Below are 26235 nucleotides of genomic sequence, written 5' to 3' on the forward strand. Positions count from 1 at the left end.
TTGGATCGCCCAAAGCTCTCGAATGATTATAAGCGTGCGGATACTGAAAGCTATCGCTGTTTGAAAGGATCATATTTTCACTCCTCACTAAATACCAAACCGCTGTTGGTACACCGCTGCCAGTGCTACAATTCGACTCGGACAAATATGACAGATATTGCCGAAAGATCAACTCCTGGTTCGGCTTCATGTCTCATGTTATTGTTGTTGTCTGATATTCATGGTGTTTCGACTACTTTGATCATTTTACTCCAGACTTATTATTCCGCAATTACCGACTTGTTGCACGGCCCACTTCTAAGTTTTTTTTAAAGAAACCGCCAGCGCAGATCACGTGACGAGAAGGCGCCTAGATAAACCCCAAACACTTGCGTTGGGATTCTGGAGTCGACCTCGGCTGGACTCGAACGACGATAAAATTTCTGTGGTGCCTCTCTCTCATCCAGTAGAAGATAAGACTGGTAAAATGTTATTATATTTCGCCGTAACCTTTCCTGCATTCGTATATTTATTCGTAAGGTTAAATGGACGACTCATTTCGATGGTATATTCCTTTATATCAACACCGTTTATACATAAACAATGAACCGAAAGCTGCAAATACGAACAATTATCAAAAGCAAACTTGAAGTGAGTACATTTTGGTCAAGGAAAAGCTTTGAAATTCAAATTTAGACACAATTGAGCACGCTCGATGATTATATTGTGACGCGACAGTCGCTTTACCGTCGCGATATCTGAAATGCTCGAATCGAGGTAAGCCAATATATTAGACAAATCAGTCGAATATTGAATGCGGGATACCTGAAAATGGAACATAATATCACAGCCGAAATCTGCAGGTTGATGAAAGTAACATATAAAACATAGGGTACAAAGTAAGTAAACTAATCTTATTTTACCAGATTAGATGTGGGCCAAAGATTGCGGCCAATTCCTATCATATCTTCCACCGATAAACCGATGGAGTGTTCTACAGACACTCGAGTGATAATATGACATACACATTGTTTAAACACACAATAATCCAGATAGCCGAACCATTTTTGATGTGGAATCCCGTTTACGAGAAGGATTAAGCTATAGTGTAGTATTTAATTTTCTGCATACGCAATGGCAAGTAAAGTAAGTCTTATCTGGGGGGCGAACTAAAATACTTTTACGTGGCATTCCTGATACTACATGCTGCTCGTCTGATTACAAAAGTACCTATGGGATATACAACTGTATTCTTGAATTCGGTGTTTGAGCCTCTGTAATTCCTTTTCTAAATACCAGTTTCATATACGTTTGAGGTGAGGGCGAATCACAACTGTTTTATCAGCCGCTTAATTTTCCGTAATTTTCCCACGGTTTCAGCTCCAAGTTTTTTACGCTGATTCAATCTGAAGTGGAGATGACTTCATGCGACAGCAGAGCATTCACAGAATGGGGATCAGCCGGCGAAGAGTAGAGAACAGACTGCTACACGCAGAATATCATGTACTACAATTTTCAGTTCTTGGAATTAGAAATCCGACGAATCTATGTCAAACATTCCTAATAAAATTATGCTACACCCGCAAGAATCATGCATATAGCGTACATCACACGCCAATGCTAGTAATTCGCGAAAATCCGATATGCACGGATATTATTCTTAGCACAAAATAGCAACAGGTATAGTAAATATACGAACAATTTCTCAACGCGACGGAAAAAGGTAAGCTCACATTCATATTTGCATTAATATTTCACAGTAACCTACCATGCATGCTAGACAAATGGATACCATCATCATTATGGCGCTCCGTGAGACCGTTATAGGCTGTCGAATTAGCGTTGCTGTTTGATGGAGGAAAGTATTCGTTTCGTTTCGGAAAATAATCGCGACATGCTAAAAACGCGAAGCAAACAAATGGAGTATTTTAACTCTTTCCGCCGTCCAATTATACATAAATCCATGACCGTGAAATACATTATTCGCGACAGCGCCAAGTCTAACGATGGGAAATCGGCTTGGGAAAATATTCCAATGAATGGGAACGGACTAGACGCGGTGTGTCTCTTAGCCTCTCGGTGCCATACAAGGCTGATTTCAACTCCTCGAAACGTCGACTGTAGACCAGTAAATTACCTGACCTGCCGTAAACATCGCATCATATTAATCAGATCAACTCCCACGTCCGACCACGGAATTTGACTTGATACCGAGGTCTGTGAAAACGACACTACCGACAACACGTCGTTGCACTTGATTTCGTAACGGATACTTTGCTTTTAACATTCCCGTAACCACATCAAGTCTAAGGATGTCATTATATTCTCTTTTGACTGAAAAGATTATACAGTTATACGATTAAATATTATCAATGGGAAAGTGTGAGTGTGTTTATTGTCGTGTTTCGGATGTGCCGCGATGCAAGCAGTTTAATAAAAAAGTGGCAACGCTCTCTTTCGAAATTAGATTTCGCGTCACTCCGGAACAAAATGAGAGACCAAGTCCAAATTGCAGGCATCGGTGAGAAGAAAGTAGCCTTGAGCTGTTGCTGGCAGCCCGCATTTACTCTTCAAATACCGAATTATTTGGAAAAATAAAACCACTGAGCGTCTGAGATTTCGCCGGCTTAAATCAGGCTTTTTGCCTTGTATTTTCCATCACACGAGCTCCGGTACGGCTGCCGGAATTCGGCCCGGTATTCAAGGCTTGTGTTAGTGCGATTGAGCTCTGTCTTATATTTCGCTTCTTCAAGATTTCGTTGTATTTTGCTTAGTGCAGACTGTTATCGCGAGTTTAACGGCTTCTTCGAGAACAAAATGGACACAAATCGCTTTCTGTCATTGTAAGCGTTATCTTCATTCGGCAGTAAGTGATCGACGCGTGACAAAGGTTTCGAGTTGCAAATCGGCCGCGGATATGCAGACGTCCGCCACACAAAATGGAGACTCTCGGGCACAGGACAACATAACGTTCAGTATCAATCAGATCCTCAGCCCCGAGGGTATCGGATTGGAGCCTAGAAATGAAGACTGCAGCAGCGAGTCGAATGAACTGGATGCGGGCAGCAACGACATTGGCTCTCAATCTTCAGAATATTTCGAACATGGGACAAGGAGAGCAAAGGATATGTCAATGAACGGACGCTTCTATCAAAACAGTTACTACTCAGGGTCGTTCGACAACCGAAACTACGGATATTATAACGCACAGTATTATCCCACAAGCCGGTTGCCAGAATCTGCTTTATACTCAAACGGATATAGTCAGAATTCAAAAGCGTGCTACTTCGGAAAACAAATCGGATGTACACCATCATTTCACGGAGCGTACGCCGGGCAGAACTGCGGAATTACAGCCGCCAGAAACGACTATAATTCCTTCAGCCCCTCTTCGTGCGCCTTCGAGATTGGAAACGGCGACTTGGAACAGAGGAGTAGCTGCAAATTTACCAAAAACGCGTCGGTGGGATCAAACGGACATAGCGTTTCGTCGGGCTCGTCAGGAAATCAAAGTGCAGACTGTTTTGGTGATTCAGCATCGCCCGATAACTCCCCGAACGTCACTAGAATTTATGACAACGACGTGTTCTCTAGTAAACATGGCATCAACATAGACGAACGGCAGCCGCAAGAGACTACGCCCGCTGAACATGCAAGCCACTACGGTGGGGCATTTTCCGCGTCGAACTACTACAACAGTTACGGCTACGCCGCAGCAGCGGCGGCAGCGTCTCTGTTTAACGGCGGTATGTCCCCATCTTCCTGTCGTGTGAATAGCTTGTCCGCTCTGGGCCCCGTAGTCGGACAGACGCATCACCATTTCAACCAGCAAGCAGCCGCTGTGGCTGCCGTCGGATCAGCTGTGGCTGCCGCGAGCAACGCGGGAGTTATTCGAGTCCCCGCACAAAGGTATTGAAAATACAGTTAATATTGAATTGAGGCTGCACAGTACACATACACATATTGCATGTACATTAGGGTTACCATACGTCCTCTTTTAAGAGGATCTCTCCTCTTTTTTGACTTTTTTGAAAGTGTCCTCAGAGGACGCCCTTTTGTCCTCTTTTTGGAGATTTTGTGCTCTTTTTCGAAAATTTAGGTCAGATTTAGAACAAATTGCGAGTGATATGCCGTAAATTAGCACAGAACTGACGCACCGGCGGTTATTTCGGAGTGAAAAACGGTTATTTTAGCTCCGAGTGGTCATCCATCTAGCAGTGCGGGAAGAAAAACGGTATTTTGAGCTCTGAGCGCGGAAAAGATGACCCTTTTTTTTAGTCAACCGATCGCAAAGTGGGAAAAATTCACCGGTTTTTGAGAATTCTTCTCCGGTTTTGCAAGTCTCAAATTTCTGAAAAAGTGTCCTCTTTTTAGATTTCCAAAATATGGTAAGCCTAATGTACATGTACATTGTATACTACAGACACGTCGTCGATCGTACTTATCACATGTTGCTTAGGTATGTGCTACCATCAGGTAGATTCTAACATTACCGTTGTAGTCAGCAAGACTGTTGGCACTGTCAGCATGCTTTCAAGTGTCAGGAGCCAGGACGTGAATGGTTTAGCTTTATTTCCTCGTGCAAGCCACCGAAGAGTTCCTTTTATCGCTTCAAGAAATTCTATATATTTGAGTCTGGTCACGAGCGATATGAGTGCCAAATTACACATATCATAATATCATATAGATCTAAGGAGAATATAGGCTGTCTGATCCGATTCTCCGCCACGTACTCGTGGCACGGTATCTCGTTGGATAGCTATGCATAATCCCAACTAGTTACAAGGTGTTTAATCGGATTGCAAAGTTAAAGCTTTCATCGTGGAAATATCGATATTTACAAGCCGGTTGTCAGGTGTGATAGCGTCGGCCAGAAGCGATTACAGTGATATTCACGCGGTGTAAGCTCCGCCATCCTCTGGACTTGAGTTTGAACCTCTGCCGATGGCGATGATCACCATTAAATGACTCTACCACACAAGTTACAAAGGAAGTAGGAAGAATCTTTGATCGGATTTCATGTTTTCAAAATTCAAAAGTCTGAACCTGTTAAATATGATGTTAAAGTCCGTGTCCTTATCTAAACTTGGTGGCTCGTTTTCATGGAAAAGTCACATGAAATTTCAAGATCAATCGTATGCTCGTGTCGAGCAAATCCTAACACGTGTTTTTCAGAGACCCAGTTTGGCCTATTCCAAACGCGTATCCTGGTTGATCTCTGATAAATACACGGAGAATTAAAGTCAAAAGTGTCGTAACTATATTTCATGTCGTGATAATAGAGTGTGTAATTACAAGTGGACGTTTTTAGATCCACTTAAATTCATTCAACCACTCTGGTTTCAAGCTATCGCGAAACAAAGTATTTTTAAACCAATCGAATATTACGTAACAGACCACCTTCTATGACGACCGGTGCTTCGTTGCTCGGAACTACGTTCGCTTGGATGGAAAGTCGAAGGGATCGCATGGCGAGTGAGTTTTTGCCTTTGGAAAATGTGCGCCAAAAGTCGGCGTACCGTACAGTCATACGTTAGATCAAGTTCGGTTACTTGAACTTTCGGCGTAGGTCGGGAATTACTAGTAAACAAATATTTCCCGAGCGCCATATGCGGATTGGAGATCTCGAAGAGTTCAGCCGGACAGGTGTATTAGTAGTTTCCTGGGCTTTTTCATCTAGCGCGCTAAGATGCACTGTAAGTGACCTTGCTGGCTTGCAAGTCTCATGAGTAATTAAATGAGCCATATAAAATCTGTGATTAAGGTTTAGAACCGGTCGCAACGAGTGAATTCCTTGTAATCCCAGCTCGCGGTACATCTCGGAATACAAACGAGAAATTTGAGGCAAATCGCTACGGGAGTGTTTTTCTGCATTTCATTCCAGAAAAATGTAAAATATTGAATCTTTGTTCATTCCGTTGGTATGAAATGCAAATTCGATGACGTCATTGATGTCTCGGAGGGGATACATACGCTTTACGTCAGTATATGCTGGCTATCTATAGTATCTAAATACGTTTATCAGTCAGCAACTATGTTTTTAAATTGCAACCCACGAGATAGGAGACTATACTCTGTATCATGTTACGGGAGTGAATAAATCGTTGAAGTTGTATGTGTAAGCAGCATCTTCACAGCATAAAATCCGCGATTGCAAATCATGTCAAATTTGTTAAAACTCATGTTGAAGGACGTCATAACCCTGCGTCAGCATACATGCCGTCGCGACGTACTCGCAGTGAACGAAGTTCTGCTCTTTGATAATATGCGTTAATTTATGATTCATTCGAGTTTGCAAGTGTGCTAGCAATTGTCTACTGAATAATGCGTCGTATAAAGCAAGTTGTACTCCCGAATGACCGTATTTGGATTTCGGGAATAAATCTCAACTTTCTTATCATCGATTATTTCCCGACAACATGATATTGTTTATGATTGATTGTAAGCGCGAAATTTAATTATTTATGAACCTGTGCGTAGCGTTGTCACGGCGAAAGGGTGTATCGGCTACGCCATTTTGTTGAAAGCGGTACCGGTCGTTTTGATGTGGTGGATTTATCGCTTGCGTTGGTTATAGACCGCGCGCGCTGTGCGATGGATGGATTACTTTTTGTGGCTCCATAGTTGGCTTAGTGCTACTGAATACTGATACGTAAAGCCAATAGTCGTGGCAATTGTTACTACGCAGCTTATGTCGAAAATGCCGTCAAGGTGCGTGTCTTTTATCACCATAACGAGGTCATGACTGGCATGAAATTATAATGAAAGCCGTGGCCGGTTTCGCGGTCTGGACTGGGAATTCGTGTCGTTCTATTTAGATTTCGAAAAAGCAAGCTTTACATAATATAGATATATATATTATATTAGACATATGACCCGAAAATTCTCCCGTTTCAGTACATTTTCTGACCCCACTGTTTCTGACCCGCCCGATTTTTGATTGAGTTGATAAGTATATAGGCTCGTATTCTTGCTAGATTGAGTTTGATCTCAGGGTCGTTGTAAATTAACCACGTATGCTTCAACACATACAATACCACACAACACATACAATACCACACTAAGCACAACGATAATGAAGCATGCCAGTTTAAAAATACCGTTGGTGATTTGATAATTCAGCTGGTACAGAGTTCGCAGCCTCTATTTTTTCCGCATGAGTATTTACAAATAACATCGCCCTAAAATGATCGAGGATTGCCGTAAATATATCCATAAGGATAATTATCGTCAAGGCTATGAGATCACGTCAATATATATGGAGAAATATTCAGGAAATTAAATATTTTGGTCGCTTGCAGTTATGCGTGATTGTAGATGTAGGGATATATTGTAGAGCAGTGCTTCCCAACCAGTGGGTCGCGGGAAGCTGTTTGAAGTGAGTCGTGAAACATTAGCAAATGTTACAGATTGCTTTTCAACATGTCATATATAGAGGGTTGATTTTAGCTGTTAGGGAAAGCCAGTAATCTTCTCATTGATATAATAGGAATTTTATAGGTGTAAATAAAAATTTTTAAAACGTTTATAATTCTGACAACCTTACATTGGTCGAAAATAAGTGTACCTCAATTTTAGGGGTATCTGGACATTTTCCTAGTAGGAAAATCAAGCCTATAGACATGATTCGATAATATCTAATACATGCAAGCTCAATTTCCGCATTATATTAAATCGCATATGTTGTGTGTATATTTTTGCTTTTTTCATTAATCTGTTTTTCTTTCGTTTGATCGTATCCCATTGTGGATCCCACAACAAAACCAGCATTAAAAGTGGGGTCGCGAACAGAAAAAGATTGGGAAGCATTGTTGTAGAGAACAATTTAAATTAACCATTTCCCAGTTCAATATCTATAGGTGAAGTACCCAGAAGGCCTTTTGAAAATAGCTTGTAAAATCTGGCGATTAGTTCCGGGCATCACACGGTTCCACCCTTACCACACGGATGCCTGCCAGGTGTAGCCGTTACGGTGTCCGCCTCATGTGACGAGATAAAGACATCGCGCAGACCCGTTTGAAAATTACCGCGCAGCTGTCGGCAGAACTGACCGAAATTTGGAATCTCGGATGAAGCGGCCGACCACCCGATCTTGATGAGGTATTGTCAGTTGTGAGCCTGAGCCTTCGAGCGATGCTGACGGTTGCGCTGCGAATAGCGATTCGACTCTGGCTATTATCAATTGTCGCCTTTGGCATACGGGACGGCGAGTGGTTTAAAACAAATGCGTTTGCCGAGTGGATACATTCACTTTTATGTGGAGGATAACTTGAATATTGAAAACTTGGCGTTTTGATATAGCTCGTCGCAATTGCCGAGTGCCGGCAGCTGCAAAATCAGTAAATGATAGGACAAAATTAAATTTCGGTCTTCATCAATCATTAACGATTATGCAGAGGTACTGAGTGCCGAAATGCTTTTAATTTTTTCGATTACTCAAGTAGGTTTTGCATGCTTGTACTTACTAATGTTGTTATAATTTTAGATTGCTTCCACTTCTACTTAACAACTTAACTCTCTTTGATGCCAAACTACTTCCTTTTTTCACTTTTGATTTTGTGAAGTAGAAAGTAGTTTTGGGATACGACTGCATTACTTTAACACCTGATGGGCGAAAGAGACCCTGTATCCCGATAATTGAATACATTTGGAAAATTACACCTATACTCATATATTTGTAGTGTCATTGGTCGTTTTCGTTAATTAGAGATGCCCCCTGCAATTTCGAATGTGGCCATCTCTAGCTAAAAGCTACTGCTAAAAGCATGCGACCCCTCGACCAAATCTACGTATGGAAACTACTTGACAATCCGCGCCCGGGTAATCGCAATTTACCTACGCAGGCTCCAGCACTGGTAGAAAACCGGATGGATTCGATTAATCACACTACAAAATATATTCGATTTCGAGATCAAATCATTGTTTCACTCCTATATTCTGATAATGGAACAGGGCTCATTAACTTTTATTATCTCCCGCCCATTCTTGCCGCCGTGAAATGTGGATTTTTCCTATTTCCTATTGGTAAGGCCTTTCCGATTCGACTCTGGTGCTTATGTGGACAATTAAGATCAACTCCAAATGATAAAATCCCTACCTGGTACGATTGTTGTTGTAAATGTTTGTGAGTAGTCATGGTGCTTTGGCTGTTCGAGTACTCGGTTAGTTTAAATTAGGTAGGCATTCTTCATCGTGATACGTGAGCGTAGGTGGCCCACTTATAGCGCAGTCTCCTTTCGTACTAGGCTTACGGGGATTCGATGACGAGGATGGACCTTTAAACTACCAACACTTGATACTCTGGGGTCGCTTACGCCAGTGGTGTCAAACGTACGACCCGGCAGACAGTTTCATTCGGCCCGCGATGAATTACTGAGTAAACTGAAAACATTTTGCATTATCCTTATCCAGCATATTTCTGACATAAGTTAAGATTATTTGCAATGAATACTTTAACGTAAATAATCCCTCAAGACGGCAAATGTCAGACATGTTCAGTAGGGCTGTCCAAAAAAAAACTTTTTTTCTTGAATCTCGCTGGCTATAGCCAATTCAAACCTGTAGAAGCGGAGTTATTTGAGTTTTTCGATGACAATTCTTGGATTATCCACCGATCAAGGATAATCCAAGAATTATCAAAGAAAAACTCATATAACTCCGCTTCTACGGGTTGGAATTGAGTCAAATTTATTTTGCATCGTTTTTGAAGACAGCGCAACAATTTCATGGGGTTGACAGAAAAATTTGAATTTTTTTTTTGTTGCATTTTTGGGTAAATGCAAAATTTTCAGCCTGTACGAAATTCAAATTTGGTGTGCGTCGTTTTTTAAGGCAACCTAACGATTTAATCACGTAGCCAGCAAGTTTAGGGGAAAAACTATTTTTTGAACAGCCCGAATGAGCATTGAGCATATGGTATTGACTGTAATGAGTTTTTATATTTGGATATACGGTTATTATTGCATATAGGTATAATTAGGTTTGTTACGAATTTTATTATAACAGCACCGTTGTGAGACTGGAAGGTGCAGGGGTTTCGAACGTGACTTGGGTCACGGGCCGCATCAGTCAAATGAGTCCAATATGCTTAGCAACAAATCCATACCTTTGTTTTCACTTGGATGTGTTGTTATCAGCGCTAACGCCCTATGCATAGTAGTATTATACATTATATCACGCATCATGTGGCCTCTATTCGCGGAACACAGTTAATCGCAAGCAATGGAATTGAAAAAAGATTATTTATTGGCCGATTGAATCCAGTTTTAAACCTGTAAATCGGCGGCTCTCACGACGATATAAGCTGGGCTATTTCTATGATCCCCTTTGTTTTACTCGTGATGCGTTATTGGTTCTGCGTAATCGTGGTGAGGAATACAGAAAATTTTCAATGATGAAGTTGAAATTGTGTTCATTATTTTTATAACACCAATTCAGCATTTGAGTTTCTCTGGAGATAGCTGGAGCCTTTTCGGTACGAGCAAGGTGTATACTGCTCATAGATTCATAACCGTGGTGAGAATTCGGGAGGAGCGATGGAAAAGCGGAGTGGGGTCGATTTTGTAAATAATGATGTGGCGGCACAGGCACATTGTGAGGTAGTGAGTGTATGAGAACAAGTTAATAATTTGGAGTGGTAAAGGTATCTTTCACTTCCTTGGCTATAGAAGTGTTGGTGCTGCGCGCCATCTGATGCAGGGTCATGCCTCATGAAAATGCTTACACTCGCTCAACCGTTACCGGATTGCCAACATGTCACAAGTCACAACATTTGCACCGACACGTGGCGTTTCCATTTTCCCCGGATACAGACTGCTTTTCACGAGACGATATCAGTTATCAATTTGGTGCCCCACATTTGAGGTTTCATAGTCTAACCGCGCCCATGGATTTGTGGCACTGAAAGCACCTGAGACAATAAACACACCTATATATTCAAGTGTCGGAGGAGCGAAGCAATGAAGAGTGAAAACGTGTCTGTGTAATTCTTTCGGCGAAACAGCCCTGCCCATTATGATTATGATCTTGATCGAGGCACGATTCATTTGATTGTCAGTCACTCTTCCAAGGCTTGCCTTGCAAAGCTATTGCTGCATGGCTTCTTGTATCTGGTGCTGTAGGCCTACAGCTGCACAGTGCACACCAGTGTTAGCGATGGATTATACTAATATTGCATCAGTACCAATAATAAATAATGCACACGCGAACCAATAGTCGGAATATTTCCGTATTGGAGGTACGCGAGCTTGCTCCAATCTTGAGCTCAACGCGAAAAAGAAATAATTACTATTCAATATAGAAAAAAGCACTCTCTGATGAATATGCGCGATCAATGAATATTGAACACCACCCTAATAACATTAGAACATCGTTGATTAACCTTAATACAAGACAGTGAATACTTGAATAAAGACTGAAAGTGTTCTTGTATTTCGTTTCTTCGTACCGCTGAATAGACACAATGCTGCCAATGTAAAGACTTGAAGGGTGTAGCGTTCGAATTCCACGAAGTAGACCAGATTCCAACCCCGGGCCGGCCAAAATCGAAGACGCAGCCGCGTCTAAAGAATGGTCGTCGCAGAAAATACGAATCTAAAATCCTTTAGAACGAAATAAAAGATCGGCGACGACATCATATCCCTAGCAAAGAACGCAAGGTGTGCGGAAATATTGCGAAAGTTCATGGCATATATCTCATTTCGCGCCAACTAAATATATGTTCACTTTTAATGTTTATTTTGTTGATTCTGAAACTGCTAAATCACTCTTATTCGAGGTTGCGGAGTGTTATCAATCCAGGGTGTACGATTTGATCGCTCGTTACAGTACACTCCGGAATAGGTATTCAACAATATTGTCACGGCATGGTACGGTTATTGCGCGGTTTGAACAAGCGATGAGCACCTGAAACTTGCCCGATCTCGAACATCCTTTCGTTTCCTATACACATTGACGCGACACCGCCGCTTTTGATACCGCGATGTTGATTGAACGAACCTCGAAATCTCGAATCACATGAACATCTGTTCCCGAAATCGTTACAGATTTGCGATTTACCTTTGACCTTCACAGTTCAATTATCGCAAGATCAAGGCATAGGGCTGCGAACGAACCACGGGGTGGGAACAGGTGCGCGGGACTGTTTAAATCGGGATATCGACGTTTGTGCCCTTCTCAACGCCGGCGATACTATTCTGTGTATACTGTATATATTACAAGCTCACACCGGCCGACTGTTATCGTTACGCTACTACACGCTTGTCCCATCCGCAATGAGTCAGCTCTTGCCGCAGTTCTTCCAGAAATATTCCTTGTAAATATTATCAAAACATTGATAAGGAGTGCTGCTTCAATCGCACGGGCGCAGGTGCTGAACGTAGATGGCGATGATACGCAGATATTCACCCGGGGAATTTTTGGAAGATGTCAGCGACGCGATTTTGGCGAAAACGAATATAATGCGAGTGAAACTCCTATCGGCAGCGTTTTGCACTTTTGCTTGAGCTTTTAAGCGTGACCCCAGTCGGATCCTATTGACTCCATCATTTTCCGACTATACCACTATATCAGTCCGAAAACTGTTGTGTTCATAATGTGGATTGAAGATAGATTCCAGACAATGACGGAGCATTCGTGAATTTCTGCTTGACTTACGTATTTGATAATGATTATAACAGAACATCCGCGTCAGCGGTGTCTTACAAAAGCCTAGAGGTGGGCCGTGCTATAAGTCGGCAGTTACCAGAGATGAGCGGATTGGAAATTTCTATGTCCTAATCCAATCCAAATCCGAACCTTCAAATCCAAATCCAAATCCTAATCCATACCTTTTTCAGATTCTAGTCCATGTCCAATCCTAATCCGATTCCAACTGGAAATTCAGAAAAAATACTAATTCATGCAATGGAGGGATTCGAAAATTTTCTTTCACAACCAACGATTCAATTGATTCAAGATAACTGAGTAACCATAATTACATTTAAAACTGATCTGAATAAAGTTTGTCGCCATTCGCCACACGACATTTCAATCTCCCAGAAAATATGTAAATCCAATCCAAATCCTAATCCGTTCTGAAAAAAAAGTCTAATCCAAATCCAATCCAAATCCGACAAAATTTCACAAATCCTGTTTTTTCAAAACCTAATCCTAATCCATGCTCATCTCTGGCAGTTACGGAAAACAAGAAGAATATCGGCCTGGCGTAAATGACCACAGTAGTCGACAAACACCATGAATACCCAAAAAAACGAACATAACAGAACAGTGCAGCTTATTGATCGCGTGACGCTCTAATGATGAACCACAACTGTGGATAAACAGTCTGGAAACATATTAAATTATTATAGGGCTATACCAGCAACAGTATATAATATATATAATGATATTGAAGCCACTTCACGAGCCCTCTCTGTAATGAAGTCGCAACAATATCTTGGACAAAATTTAACCGATATTTTGTATTTGTTAGGCGCGCCCGGCGTCAAGAGATTTTTTCATCTACAAGTTCCATTCGTCTGCTAAAATTGTATACAAAGCGATGAATTTCCAGTGTATAAAGCAGTTATATTCATTTGCAGAGGGGTCTAGCAGTAGTAAAGTAGTAGTAGGTGGGGTACATTTGCATCACCATCATGATCTAAATTGTCATAAAAACAGAGCGAAATAGCACTTGTACCCCGGTAACTGAATTTAGGTCTTACTTGCTGATCAGCTTTTTTCCCCCAGTGACGAGACGAGTTGGCCATCCTTACCAAAGTCGCACTCCTCCGAAGAAGAAGAAACCGCGCACATCCTTCACTCGAATTCAAATCTGCGAGCTGGAAAAGCGATTCCATCGACAGAAATACCTCGCCAGCTCAGAAAGGGCGTCGCTCGCCAAAAATCTGAAGATGACGGACGCTCAAGTCAAAACCTGGTTCCAAAACAGACGCACGAAATGGAGGTAAGAAGAATCTTCGTAATGTTTGATTGGATCGTTTCAGCATGTTTCCTTTAGGTTTAGAATATACATGATTTGCCAAACTGTTTTAACATGAACGTAGAGGGCTATGCCTGCTGACTATACCGGATGTATAAACTTGAGCATTGTCATGCCATTTCTAGACATTTAACACGTTGTGAAGTCTAAACACTCGGTTAACTTGCTCGACTATCGGTAGAAGTAGATTGATTGATATATTTTCGTTGTAGTTATTCCGTTTGAACGGTCGTTACACTGAGTAAAATAGTTTCTGCATTACAACCCTGGAAAGGGTTTTCGCATTATAGCGCAGACACCGTTCAAACGCATAAAATGGTCCCGAGCTATTGAAAGTTACTAACACGAGATGCATCGTTGGAAACTTATTTTTATTGGTATACTTACTTTAATGTTACGCGAACCTTTCATTTTCTACTTACTGCATGGTATTATGGTATTTTTCAACAATAAATATGAAAATTGGTGACGTTGGGTGAAAAAATGTTCAAATTTAGTTATATAGGAACATTGACGGAAAGTATCAATAATAATCATTGAAGGTTTTCACAATTTTCTTTTACTCGTTCTACACTGCCTCACTTGCCTCCCCTTGTCAGCACGTCACTGCTATAATGCTTCGAATATACTTCTACTATAAGAGCTCGTCTTTGGTATTCGATGTTTGTACCGTAAACGGGTAACCATAGCGGATCAGTGATCCGCAATATAGTTTCTCGGCGGATACCATTCCTGCCGCATCCCTTACGCATTTTCCCGGGATGGGGCAGGCACTTGTCTCGTTATTGGGCTTTAGAATATATAGCCGCATATGCGATTTGAACTGGGGCCAGCAGATTACGGGACCAGTTGCCACGGCGGGCACTACAGCCCCTGCTCTTTTGGTATACTACTGTACTTGTATTTAAGCGACATTTGTTATTTTCTCATTCTTGTGCTAGACAGCTGGAGTCGTCCTGTATGACGATTTTGACCACCTCTAGGATTAGCATCAGTCATCCTGCGGTCAGCAGAACAAAACATGCGGTTATGGCGGTAACATGACTTGTTGCATCATATTTGTTTTGGGTTTACGGTGACTAATTTCCGCTTTAACTAGAATTTCGCTAACATCGCAGTTCAACGCGTGGAAGTTATGGAAATCGTATTCTACTTATCTGATCAACGACTATTGATATCCACTCCAACAGTCAATACGGTCACACGGTCCGGATGTTTGAGAAGTAGCAATTATAGCACTGCTTCGCAAAGTCACTTAGCATTACCTTATTGCTTTGAGCATTTCAAGTGGACTATAGGAACCATTTTCAGTCGAAAGGTCGCAGACTGATCCGGGCTGGTGGAATCATCAGTGGCTGTTCGCGCTGACTCAAATAGGAGGTCCCACAGCGTGACATTACTATTATGATATCGGAAAATCTTTCTCATACTCGACAGATTATTGCAGAAACTTCTGCTATAAGTTACTCATCAATGTGGTCGTAAGATAACTTAAATTTTTGACGGTAATTTCTTCAAAACGATTAGGGACGGAAGCTATTGCCACATGACTGTTAGTCAGGTTCAGTCAAAATATAAATGTCAAATGCCTTTCGCATCCGTTATGTCCACGCAGGAACTGTTTATTACAGCCTTCAAGAGATTGGTCGGTTTGGGGACACGGATGTTCTTTCAATTCCAGTTTTTGACTATTTTGCGTAGATATATCACATATGCCGGCCTTTTCAGATAGTGAACCAACTCCGTGGATGCGCGCTCTATACAAATTTTTTGTAGAATTTCTGATGTTCCACATCTGATCTGTAAGCTCTTCCAAAAGTTATGATAGCATCCGGATATGTGTTTCCCTGTATCAACACTAAAACCTATATATATTATGCTATGATTAGGGCGATTTTTTTTACCTAACAAACATAAGATTTTGACCTAAAAAAATCACAATTTTGACATTTGTTGACCTAAAAAAATTTAATTTGATCAAATTTTGACCTCACGTATGTAAATTAGATGTTTTCGCACATAATGTTAGAATTGTACTACTTATCTTCATGTCTGTCCGGGGCCTACGATACTTAGGCACCGGTTCAACGAAAGATACCTTCCTACATTCTCGGGCAGAAAGTGTCTGTCCTTACTAAGTAGCTTGCCAAGAATTGAGAAAGAGCGTTCACTAGCAGCAGTTGTGGGCTGGCAATACTGAAGTTGTGCGCACACTCCTGGTGACACACCGTGTTGCTTCATTCTGACAATGGTGTCTACATCTTAATTTTTCATCATGTGCTTCTTGATATAAGAACCGACGCCCGCGCAGTCTTGCTTCAGTTAGGATACTGCGGTACGTAGAGCATAATACCATGTCAACCAATTTGTTTCATTTGACCGTTTATGATTGAAAATGAGCGGACAATGGGCCGTCCACAACGATAGGCATATATAGTAGGCTAATACAAGCTGTAAAATGTCAAATGATAAGTTCACCGTCAGTGCAAACATCTACGATACAAACGAAATGCAGGTTTCACAAAATTTTTGACTTTGTAAACAATTTTGACAATTTTTTGACCAAACGCTACAATCTTGACAAAATTATGACATGTCAAAAAAATCACCCTAGTCATGATGCATCTAGGTTCCATAGCATGGAATTTCGGATCCGTTAGGAGACGGATATCTCATTCGGATCATATTATCAGGATTTTATTTCCACCTATTAAATCCGGATGGAGAAAATAGATTCACATATATTTACAGTACGTCGAACACATGGCTTTAATTTGTCAATACGACGCAAAATTTCAGGATACTCAACGGTATATGACTCTTTATCAAGCGTACTGTCGTAGTGTTGATCAATCAATTCGTCTCGCAAATTCGCTCTTTTCGTACGGCCCCGTTTTGAATGCCAATCCAAGCCGTCACTACGCGTCTGATCGGGGTAGAGTTGAAATTCAAGCGTCTCGCTGATCGTTGCCAACACCTGTTGCTTGTTGATTGATAAGATCGCGGCGAAGATAATTGTATGATCTCCGAGGTGGTCGGCCGCGAATTCGTAATAAACAAACTGTTTTCGACCGTTATTTTGCGTGGTTGCGAAGAGTGTACTGGTGTGTTTCACCGGTGCACCACATATTTGTCAATGGTCACGCGTTCGAGTACGACCGGAATTCCTGCACAATTCCTTCCGATGTGTTGATCCCTATCTGGGCTCCTCTCCGCCACCCGTTGCTCTTTAGCGGTGTTTTACAAGAGGTTTAAACGAAAGTGGGCCATGCTTTGAGTTGGCAGCTCACGGCTAATAGAATTAATAAGAATGGTGTAAAATGACTATTGAGTGTCGATCAACATGTATACGAAACAGCATCATATTCGCTGGCGGCTGGTCTGGAGTTGTGTGACAGTACCTGTTTCGAAGGAATATTGTCGTGGCCTCGCCTGAACCTGTATTTATTTTGGAAGTGACGCTTGAGAGTGAAAAGGAATAGCTACCGAGATTTTGTCGATATATGTCACCCCATGTTCGTGGAAATATTCCTTTTTAATAGTGTGTCGTAGTATCTAAAAACACACCTATATTTTTGTAGTATGGGGTCACGTTATTTCATGGAAGTTTGAACAATTTCCAACTTTGCTATAATGTGTTTGAGCTGTAGGTAGGCCTATATTCAGACTGTAATATGAGCTTATATGCATCTGCATATGCAATTTGCATACGCAGCAGTGATCTATTTATGTTCCGAAATGCTGTCGGCTATATGTCCTCCGGAATAAACCACGTAAAATGACATATTGTTGCCCGTTTAATACGACAACGCTGTCGTAGTTAGGGTTGCATTTAAAGCAAAAAACAATTTAAAACAAACACGTTTAAAGCATGGCCCTTGTTTAAGACATGTTTTTTATTGTTTTAATTGTAGCCATGGCGTCACGAATCTTAGATTGTGACGTCATTGTGGATTGGCATTGATAATTGAAAATATAGGGTTAATATGACTCCTTCCGCGAAATAGGCTTCCGACCACTGTCATAAACAGACCAAAAATATCGTTAACCCGGACTACATCGTTATGAAGCATTTTTACGGTCGGCGGTCATCATCACGAGAACACCCATTCCGTACCAACAGCACCGTAACTGCCGCACCCCAAACCCCCCAATTGGGGGGGCCCGAGCTCGAAGGGGGCCCAAAATTATTTCGTGAATTAGCATAAATTATAGAGTATTTTTTGAAAATTTAGGCAACTTTTTCAAAAATTTTTCGCGTTGGTCATTATCGCGCCACGATATACCAAGACATATAAAGTTTCAGGCCATGTGACATGCGACTCCAAGAAATGTGGTAGAACGATCGGCAGTGAGAAAACCTTGGCCGAAAAGGACCGTCCTTATGCTGACCGAAAACTTCGTTATATATACAAAATACATGTAGGTTTAATTGTCCAAAAGCGCCTAAATGACTGACGGCGAATGTTCCTGTCTTGGCAATCTGAACCACACAAGACAAATACCATCCCGCAGGGGAAAATTATATACCAGTGAAGAAATACCAATTTGAAATCGTGTGTGTCTTTTAGTTTAGTAGCCTACGTTTGGGCGATTCTATATTTTTTGATATAGCAGACAGGAAGTCACGAAATAACATTATGTTACGGAGTCATACAAACGGGCCCTACAGTTTCCAAGACACCTCACTCAGCTCTGCCGGTAAATTTGATTACGTGAGCAGAGAGGACAAGAAATTGATAGCAATATATATGCAATTCCCGATCTTATTGACCGATTTTATCATGAATTATCGAAAATTTTCGCGCTTGGCGCTGGCTCACTAAACAGTACGACTAATTTCGTGGCAAAGCGAACGTCATTGGGGGTCGGTTTATCACCCTATGGGAGCCCAAGACCCAAGATCTTTTAGGGGTCTGACGAAGTGCTGTTTCGTTCCTGTCAATGGGTATACGCCCGAAGATGTTTAATTATTATTGAGGGGTCCTACCTATTCAAACACGCCTCACTCAGCTCTACCTGTAAATCTGATTAGGTGAGCAGAGAGAGGGTAAAAATTGATAGCAATACGTATGCAATTCCCGATCATATTTACCGATTCAATCACGAATTACAGAATTTTTCGCGCTTCGCGCGTTTAGGCGAGAAAAGCGTACCCAGGCAACGGAGCCCCATGAAAGATGATAAGTAGCGGTTAACGGTGTACAGGATACAGCGTGAGGGGGGTCCCCAGAAGTTCGGTTTATCATCATATGGGGGGCCCAAGACCAAAGTTTTGGGGGGGGGCCTGGCGAAGTGCTGTTACGGCCCTGCGTACCAATGATCTATAATTCTATATAGTAACTTGCTACAACTTATAACTGTTGAACGGGCGACGATTTTGAGAGTTCCAGCCAATCACATCCTCTGCGTGGACTATATTGAGTACAAATCGTTCGTAGGCTCATATAATATGTTTTTCTATAGTATTTACACAATTATAGCATAATTCTACAACGTTTGAAAAAAATCACTATTTTGTTTAAAAAAGGACATTTGTTTTAAACACCGTTTGCTTTAAATGCAACCTTAGCCGTTCGTGGGCTATGTAGTACATGTTAGCAATAGTTCCAGTTAAGAAATACTACCAGCTATTCATCGCGATCAAAATATATATCAGATCGGGTTAGAATAGGCAATGAAAATATTGGACTTGCCATAAACGCGAATTTTGTTTCTTGAGCTGAACTCTGGTAGACTCGAATCAGTATTCGTATTGATATTAAACTGTGACGCCGAGTTTTCGCTCCGTCATCAGTCACGCGCGTACAGCTCGTCGTTGCGAATTCCCGATCCACGGCCTTCATAAATCTCTCCAAAGATTACAGATGTAAAGCTAAAGATTACAGCGAAACTACACCATTGCACTGTTTACTGTAAGCAATCCAAGTAGGATTCGCGACAAGTGTAATCTAAAACTCACCGAATCAACCGCGCATATACACGAAAAATCTGATGAGATATTCGGAATGCCTCATATGCTCAACCTGGAATAAAAGTAATCTGATTTGAAGCATGTATCCGAGTGTTATACGGTACTCTTTTGATGTGGGTTTAAAACGTAAGCCGTGTCCTACTCTAATCGAACGAATTGCGTAGCTCCTGTGCTGATAATTTATGATCTTTTTGGTTGGAATGTTCCGTGTCATATACCGCCACTAAATTTTGATATCGGCTTTTCTGGCTAGATCTATTATGAAATGACGAAACCGTATCTGCAGTCTGCACAATGTATACTATGCAAATGCATGCACCTGCGTCCGAGAAAGAAAGTTTGAATTTACTAGTAAGCAGAGATGGGGAGAAGTGCCGGACATGGATATATGCGATTCTTGTTTGTAATACTATGAGGTTATGGACGTACCTCACAATTATACGAAGCAAACTAAGAATTCTAACGATTTGTATACAATTCGCTGACAAAAATTGAATACACCTTCCCCTCCTGCCTATTCAATAAAGAGAGAGAGATGGTATTCTTTTTTGCCTGCACCATCAAGATGCTTTGACGACGGAGATGCGATCCGGCCTTTTTAGCAAGGTCATTTAGTGTGCACCCCAGTTTTTTCTCCTCCATGTTATCCGTGATTGCTGAGCACCTAGCAGGATAGCCGCGGATACCAGTTTTCGAGTCTTTGGTCTGACCCGGCCGGGTATCGAACCCACTACCTACCGATCAAGAAGCCGAACGCATCACCAGCATACTATCTCGCTCCCGTATTGACGTCATATTGTTTCATATTTAAATTTTGTGAGAGACTATCAAACTTTCATTTACTATGATATTTGATAGTTGTCCCTGAGTGGTCCCTGAGTTTATCGAAACACTGCCAATCTTCTGGGATCATTTGCAAGATTCCCATGAACGAAAATCTCAGTCACAGGAGCGATACATTTTCGAATCTGAATAATTTACACTTTAGGGGTTGGAAACCTATTCATGGCCCCAGTTTCCGCTTTGAACATTCCCACTGGCTGGGAATATAGGATTTTCCGTCTTTGTAGCGCCATGATAACAAGTGTGTAGATATTGCACATTGCCAGTAAACTTGGGCGGGAGTTTTTTTTTATTTCGATGCTACTAGTCATTTTCTTTTGCGTCAATTAATACGAAAGTTTCGGAATATGAATAATTCAATATATATAATAGCTGAAATAAAAAGACGAAAATATAGGTATATAATATCACTGCTTTAGAGGGTATGGGCATAATTCATGATTTAAAATCCATCTTATTGGTGTCTTTGATGCATACGTATTTCAAATTCAAATGAAGATAGCCGTAGGGTATTTCTCCGTAAACAACTTATATCACAGTTCAGCTCATTGACAATATGAAGACGTGGAAACCAACGAGCGAGTGCGCAATCAATGTGTCATCTACCGTTTTAAGATTATTAGTACATAGAATTGTTACAAATACAATGTATATAATATACAATCTACATTCCAAGCAAACTGTAACTGACAGAATTGAACAGTTAATAAGAACTTGAATTCGGGGTAATTAGACCATCATGAAAAACGTTACTCATGTGCCATGCATGCCACTTACTAACAGACCCTTCCCACATGTTATGCGAGCTTATATGGTCATATTTATAGTTAATAAATAAGTGGCGCGTATGAAATAAGTACGAAACTCATTTTTGCTGGTTACCTCCAAGATATTGTTCCCATGTAGATTGCTATCCATCATAACCACTGTAAAATCGTCGCATGCTAATTATTTTCGATAGCTTCGAGGCGCTGTGATTACGGGCGCCAAAGAAACTGAAAATTCGAATGTCACTGGGATCCTGGAAAATGGCTTTTCCCATGGACAAAAGTGGTCCTAGCACAGTACGAAACGGAACATGTTATAATTCTGCTTGTGAGAACTTTACAGGCAGTGGAAAATTCTCACAAGGTCGCTGGTCCACCGACTACAGTTGATATAATATACTGTAGCCTACTGTATAATAGGTATTTTCTCCAACCCTTCATTGCATGTATTTATTCGCACACCGCTCAAAAAGCGCACGGTACGGTTATAATAATGACTGTTTATGATTTCATCATGGTATATCTGTTGCGTATGCGTGTGGTGTAATGGTCTCTGAATCCCTTTTTAGAGTCATTCTATGTGGTCATTTGTATTACAATGTACCGAGCAATATCAATTTAAATTTATATAAGTGCTACACTGCAGGTTGTGCACGTAACCTTTTACTTATAATTTTATTACTCATGTATATGCTAGGCGTTAATATCAAAGTTACTGTTGGCGTTGTTGTTGTCCCAATAGCAACCAAAACGCCAGTAAGCATTGATTTAATTTCGAACGTGATTAAAGACAAAATCTGATTATCACGGCTTATTGTTCTTACTATTCCCAGCCATTATTAATTTTTGAGGGCTTCACTGGTCTGCTTCAAGCGGAAGGTACCATTTCATTCGGCGCATTTTCATTAAATCTCAATTTATTTTAATGAAAAATGAAGGCGTTTTAAATTGGGTTTTCTAGCCTTGCTGGGCTCCTTCGGCGCGCCCGTAAGGAGAAGGCTTATCGTTATTATCGCGCAGTTGGACGTGACGCGTCCAAGGCGATTTTCGCGCGGTTGATCGTATTGATTCGATGCCACTTTGCGTTACATATCCGTTTATGTGTGTAATCTCCTTAGCACGTTCAAAAATCGATGCCTGTACTTCCATTTCACCTTCTCGCCTCTGCGACATTGCTTTACCGTGTCCTAAATCGTATTAGCTTCTGGTCAAGATTAGTTGTCTTACCACTTATTGTAGAATGAATTTTTTCAGTATACAATGTCTTTTTTCGCTGTAGACCTGTGGGCTAGGCGCACTTTAAAAATAATGCTCTTCTCCATTGATGTGGAATCACATTTTAAGCGGACCGACCGAATGTGATTTATAATAATTATGTATTCCAGATCTATAGTTGCTGTTGTTCGTGGTATTCATGGTGTCTTGCCACTACAATGTTCATTGACACCAGACTGGTATATTCTTTATTATGACTCCGTAGCTGCGGCCTTGTAGCATGACCCATTTCTAGGCTTTTCCAAGACACCGCTTCCGCAGAGCAGGAGGGCGAGTAGGATCCTAGATAAACCTCCAGATCTATAGGTTGCTGACGGTATTAATGCTCAGTATGTAGCCTCCTAACTATTTTCGTGACCCAGTCGATAGGTAGTGATCATTGCCACGGAGTTATTCTCCTCTAACTCAACAATCGAGTGGGTTTAGGTTACACTCCTTGAGTGACTTTTTTCTTAGACTACCCATATTTAAACTGTTTTTGAAATCAGCGTCCTCGCTTTCTATTTATATAAATGTCCCAGAGATAGGAGGAATCAACTGTATGGGTCCCGGTATAAGAAATATTGAATGGGGCGGACCAATATCGTTGATTGGTGGATTCTAATTATTAGGACACTGCATTTCTTTGCACTTTGCGTTGGCCACGGAGATGCAGTTGATTTAAACTATAACTTATTTGCGGTATTTAAAAAAAAACATAGTCAAACGAGGTTTCGCAACTTTCATATCAAATATTTCAACGTATACGATCTCTTCGATAACATTACCAAATATGATAAAAGAATCGTATATTATGTCAATGCTACTTATGGGATCATTTTGCGGATTGGAATTCAGTCGTATCCTGCTACCATTCGTATCTGTCACAGTTGATAGATTGTGCATCTGGGCGCCTCATTCATTATAGCACCGTGTCGGTGCATCAGAGGTGGTCAGTAAAGAAAGACTTAAGTTCAGAGTACTAATGCAATTTCTACTTATGCACTACCTATACCTACTCAAGAGATTAAGTTTTTAGATTACTCCCCCTTCTACTGTTTTGTAGGCAGAAATAGTTCGTTTTTACACATTTGGTTTAGTAGAGTAGAAAACATTTATATGTGAAATTGGGATGAGAACCGCGTAAATTATTCCTTGTAGCACGGACCTGAATATATTTCGAAGAATAAACCTATATTTGTAGTGCCAGTTTTTGCAGCAGTCCTGCCGATTGACTGCGACTCCTCAATCGAATATACTTTTGGAACTATACAATTGAGTACTTTTCAATCCTTTCATCTATTTACACTGGTCGTTTTAACATGTCTTGAAATTGCTACTTTCAAACGTAACTGAGTTTAAATCTGCCTCGTCAGTTCTACTCTCTGAGGCAAACAAATCCACCTCTCCATCTTTCTTCCAGACGGCAAACCGCAGAAGAGCGCGAGGCTGAGCGACAGGCCGCACAGCGACTCATGTTGCAGCTGCAGCAGGAGGCGTTTTCCAAAACGCCAATTACAGGACCTGATCCGATTTGTCTCCGGAACGCCTCCCTGTTCGCGCTTCACAACTTGCAGGCGTCTCTGGAAACCAAGTAGAGAATATCGCGCAGCGACATCCCGACCACGGGGGAGGATCAGCGCATGACCCGAGCTACAATGAAGCACGACGAGCTAGCGTGTATGGAAAGCCCTTATGCCACTGACAGCTGAGATTGCCTGGCCAATGTATGGATTTTTACCCGCATAACCAGTCAAATCGCAAGAATCAGATCCCGTCCTTACTATGCAGAGCAGATGAGATTTATGAACTTGCAAATCGGTACACCTCTATTTGAAAGGGCTATACGAACTCCTAATAGTTTCATTTTATCCGCATGAGTTCAAGACGCATGCGTCTCAGCGTCATCGGGACTATAGTCGACTATCTAATAAGTTCCATTATTTCATTCATATCGAAAATGCGAAGCGTTCACGCATGAGTCTTCGATTTCCCTCTTAGCGAAAAATATAGGAGAGTACTTCCATCTGCTATGATAATGATTGGAGAGACAGAAGTGTCAAAATTCTGACAAGTGATTATGTCCAGGTTCGGACGCGAGTATACACCCGAATGCCAGCTTTTCGTGCGAACTTACTTACTTGCGAGCGGTTGTAGAGAATATATATGTTGGATTTGTTCCGTATGCCTTTATCTTTTGTGAGGTTGGTAGTAAAAAGTAAAATATATGACATTTATCAGTGTTTCGTTATGAGATTATATTACTGAAGCCAAACGAACAAACCACATATGTGATAATGTGTCTGACAAATGATATACAAAACAATTATGTGACTTCTACGGCCATTAACAACATTGAAACCCATCCTATAGCCAACGGCAGGCAATTGTTGTATTTGTGGCGATCCCCTCATTTTTAGAAGAACATAATTTTGTGAGATATTATGAGGAATCGTTATATAATAATTCCCAGACTATAACGATTATAAGTCGAGTGTCAGTTTGCTTCAAATATTTTCTTTTCTAAATATATTGATCGCCATTGCTACGACTCATTCCTCAGGCAACTGCTACTACGACGGGTGCCGGTGTTGTTTTGAGATAAGAGACAGGGTTATTGTCATCACAGTGCTCACTGCTCAGTGCCCACCGGCCACAACGAACTAAACAAAATGGCGTCTTTCTTTCGCTGAGCATCACCCCTATTATTCGGGGATTATGGTGCTATTTGTATTTCTGTGAGAATGCTGATTTCAAAGCGTATCTTAAAACTCGGGATAATCTTGTGGGGGCTGTGTTATTTTTATATTTCAGAAAGTCAAAATCATGACCTGACTTTGAATAGGCAGGAATATAATGGATGTTGAGACAGTATTCAAAACGCTTTAACATTAGCGACTCGGTAAAACGTCGTGCTGTAAAGAATTATGTCTTGTTGCATAGGAAGTTTATCTTAATGTGTGCTGGATAGGTGGGGAATGGAGATAGTACATGCTGGCAATAACATTAAATGCAGGTCACGGGTGAGCTGTGAGTGCTTCTATGGATAGGTCTACATGCTGCACAAAGCATATGCACAATTCACATCAGTTATGAAATGATGGCAACATATTAGTTGGGAGGTACCGCGTCATGGTTGTGTACTAGTGCTTCATTGTTCTGTACGAACTTCTGCTTTAATAAATATGTGTGTGCATTGTGTAGCCCATGAGGAATCACGTCTTCAGATATCCTCATACTGTAAAGCTTACCGACTGTTATAAACCGTGGCTGCAGCACCTGGAGTTAGTGAGCGGGGTCTTGAGCATCATAACAACAATAGCACGGAACGAGATTTGTGTTGGTGGTCTCGCAGTATTCTTTTCACGCTCCTTGAGAAACAACATCTGCGGTACTTCAACTAAGCAAGGTTAAAGAATCGTGACCTACCTGAGGAT

General features: G+C 41.2%; 2 protein-coding genes across 4 annotated transcripts in view; one reads left to right on the top strand and one right to left on the bottom strand.

Annotated features, from left to right (window-relative positions):
• Window positions 1-26235, bottom strand: part of LOC145437257 (single-strand DNA endonuclease ASTE1-like) — a 533921-nt gene that overhangs the window by 426490 nt on the left and 81196 nt on the right. The window lies entirely within an intron of this gene.
• On the top strand, window positions 958-25342 carry LOC145437247 (uncharacterized). Its single transcript, XM_080314438.1, has 4 exons — window positions 958-3888; window positions 5375-5454; window positions 13708-13924; window positions 24222-25342. The coding sequence occupies exons 1-4, from the start codon at window positions 2897-2899 to the stop codon at window positions 24394-24396; spliced, it is 1464 nt and encodes a 487-aa protein (XP_080170564.1). The 5' UTR covers window positions 958-2896; the 3' UTR covers window positions 24397-25342.

The sequence above is a fragment of the Botryllus schlosseri genome, chromosome 4, assembly GCF_051294905.1.
Source record: "Botryllus schlosseri isolate E-star chromosome 4, Bs_hap1, whole genome shotgun sequence".
NCBI classification, from domain to species: Eukaryota; Metazoa; Chordata; class Ascidiacea; order Stolidobranchia; family Styelidae; genus Botryllus; species Botryllus schlosseri.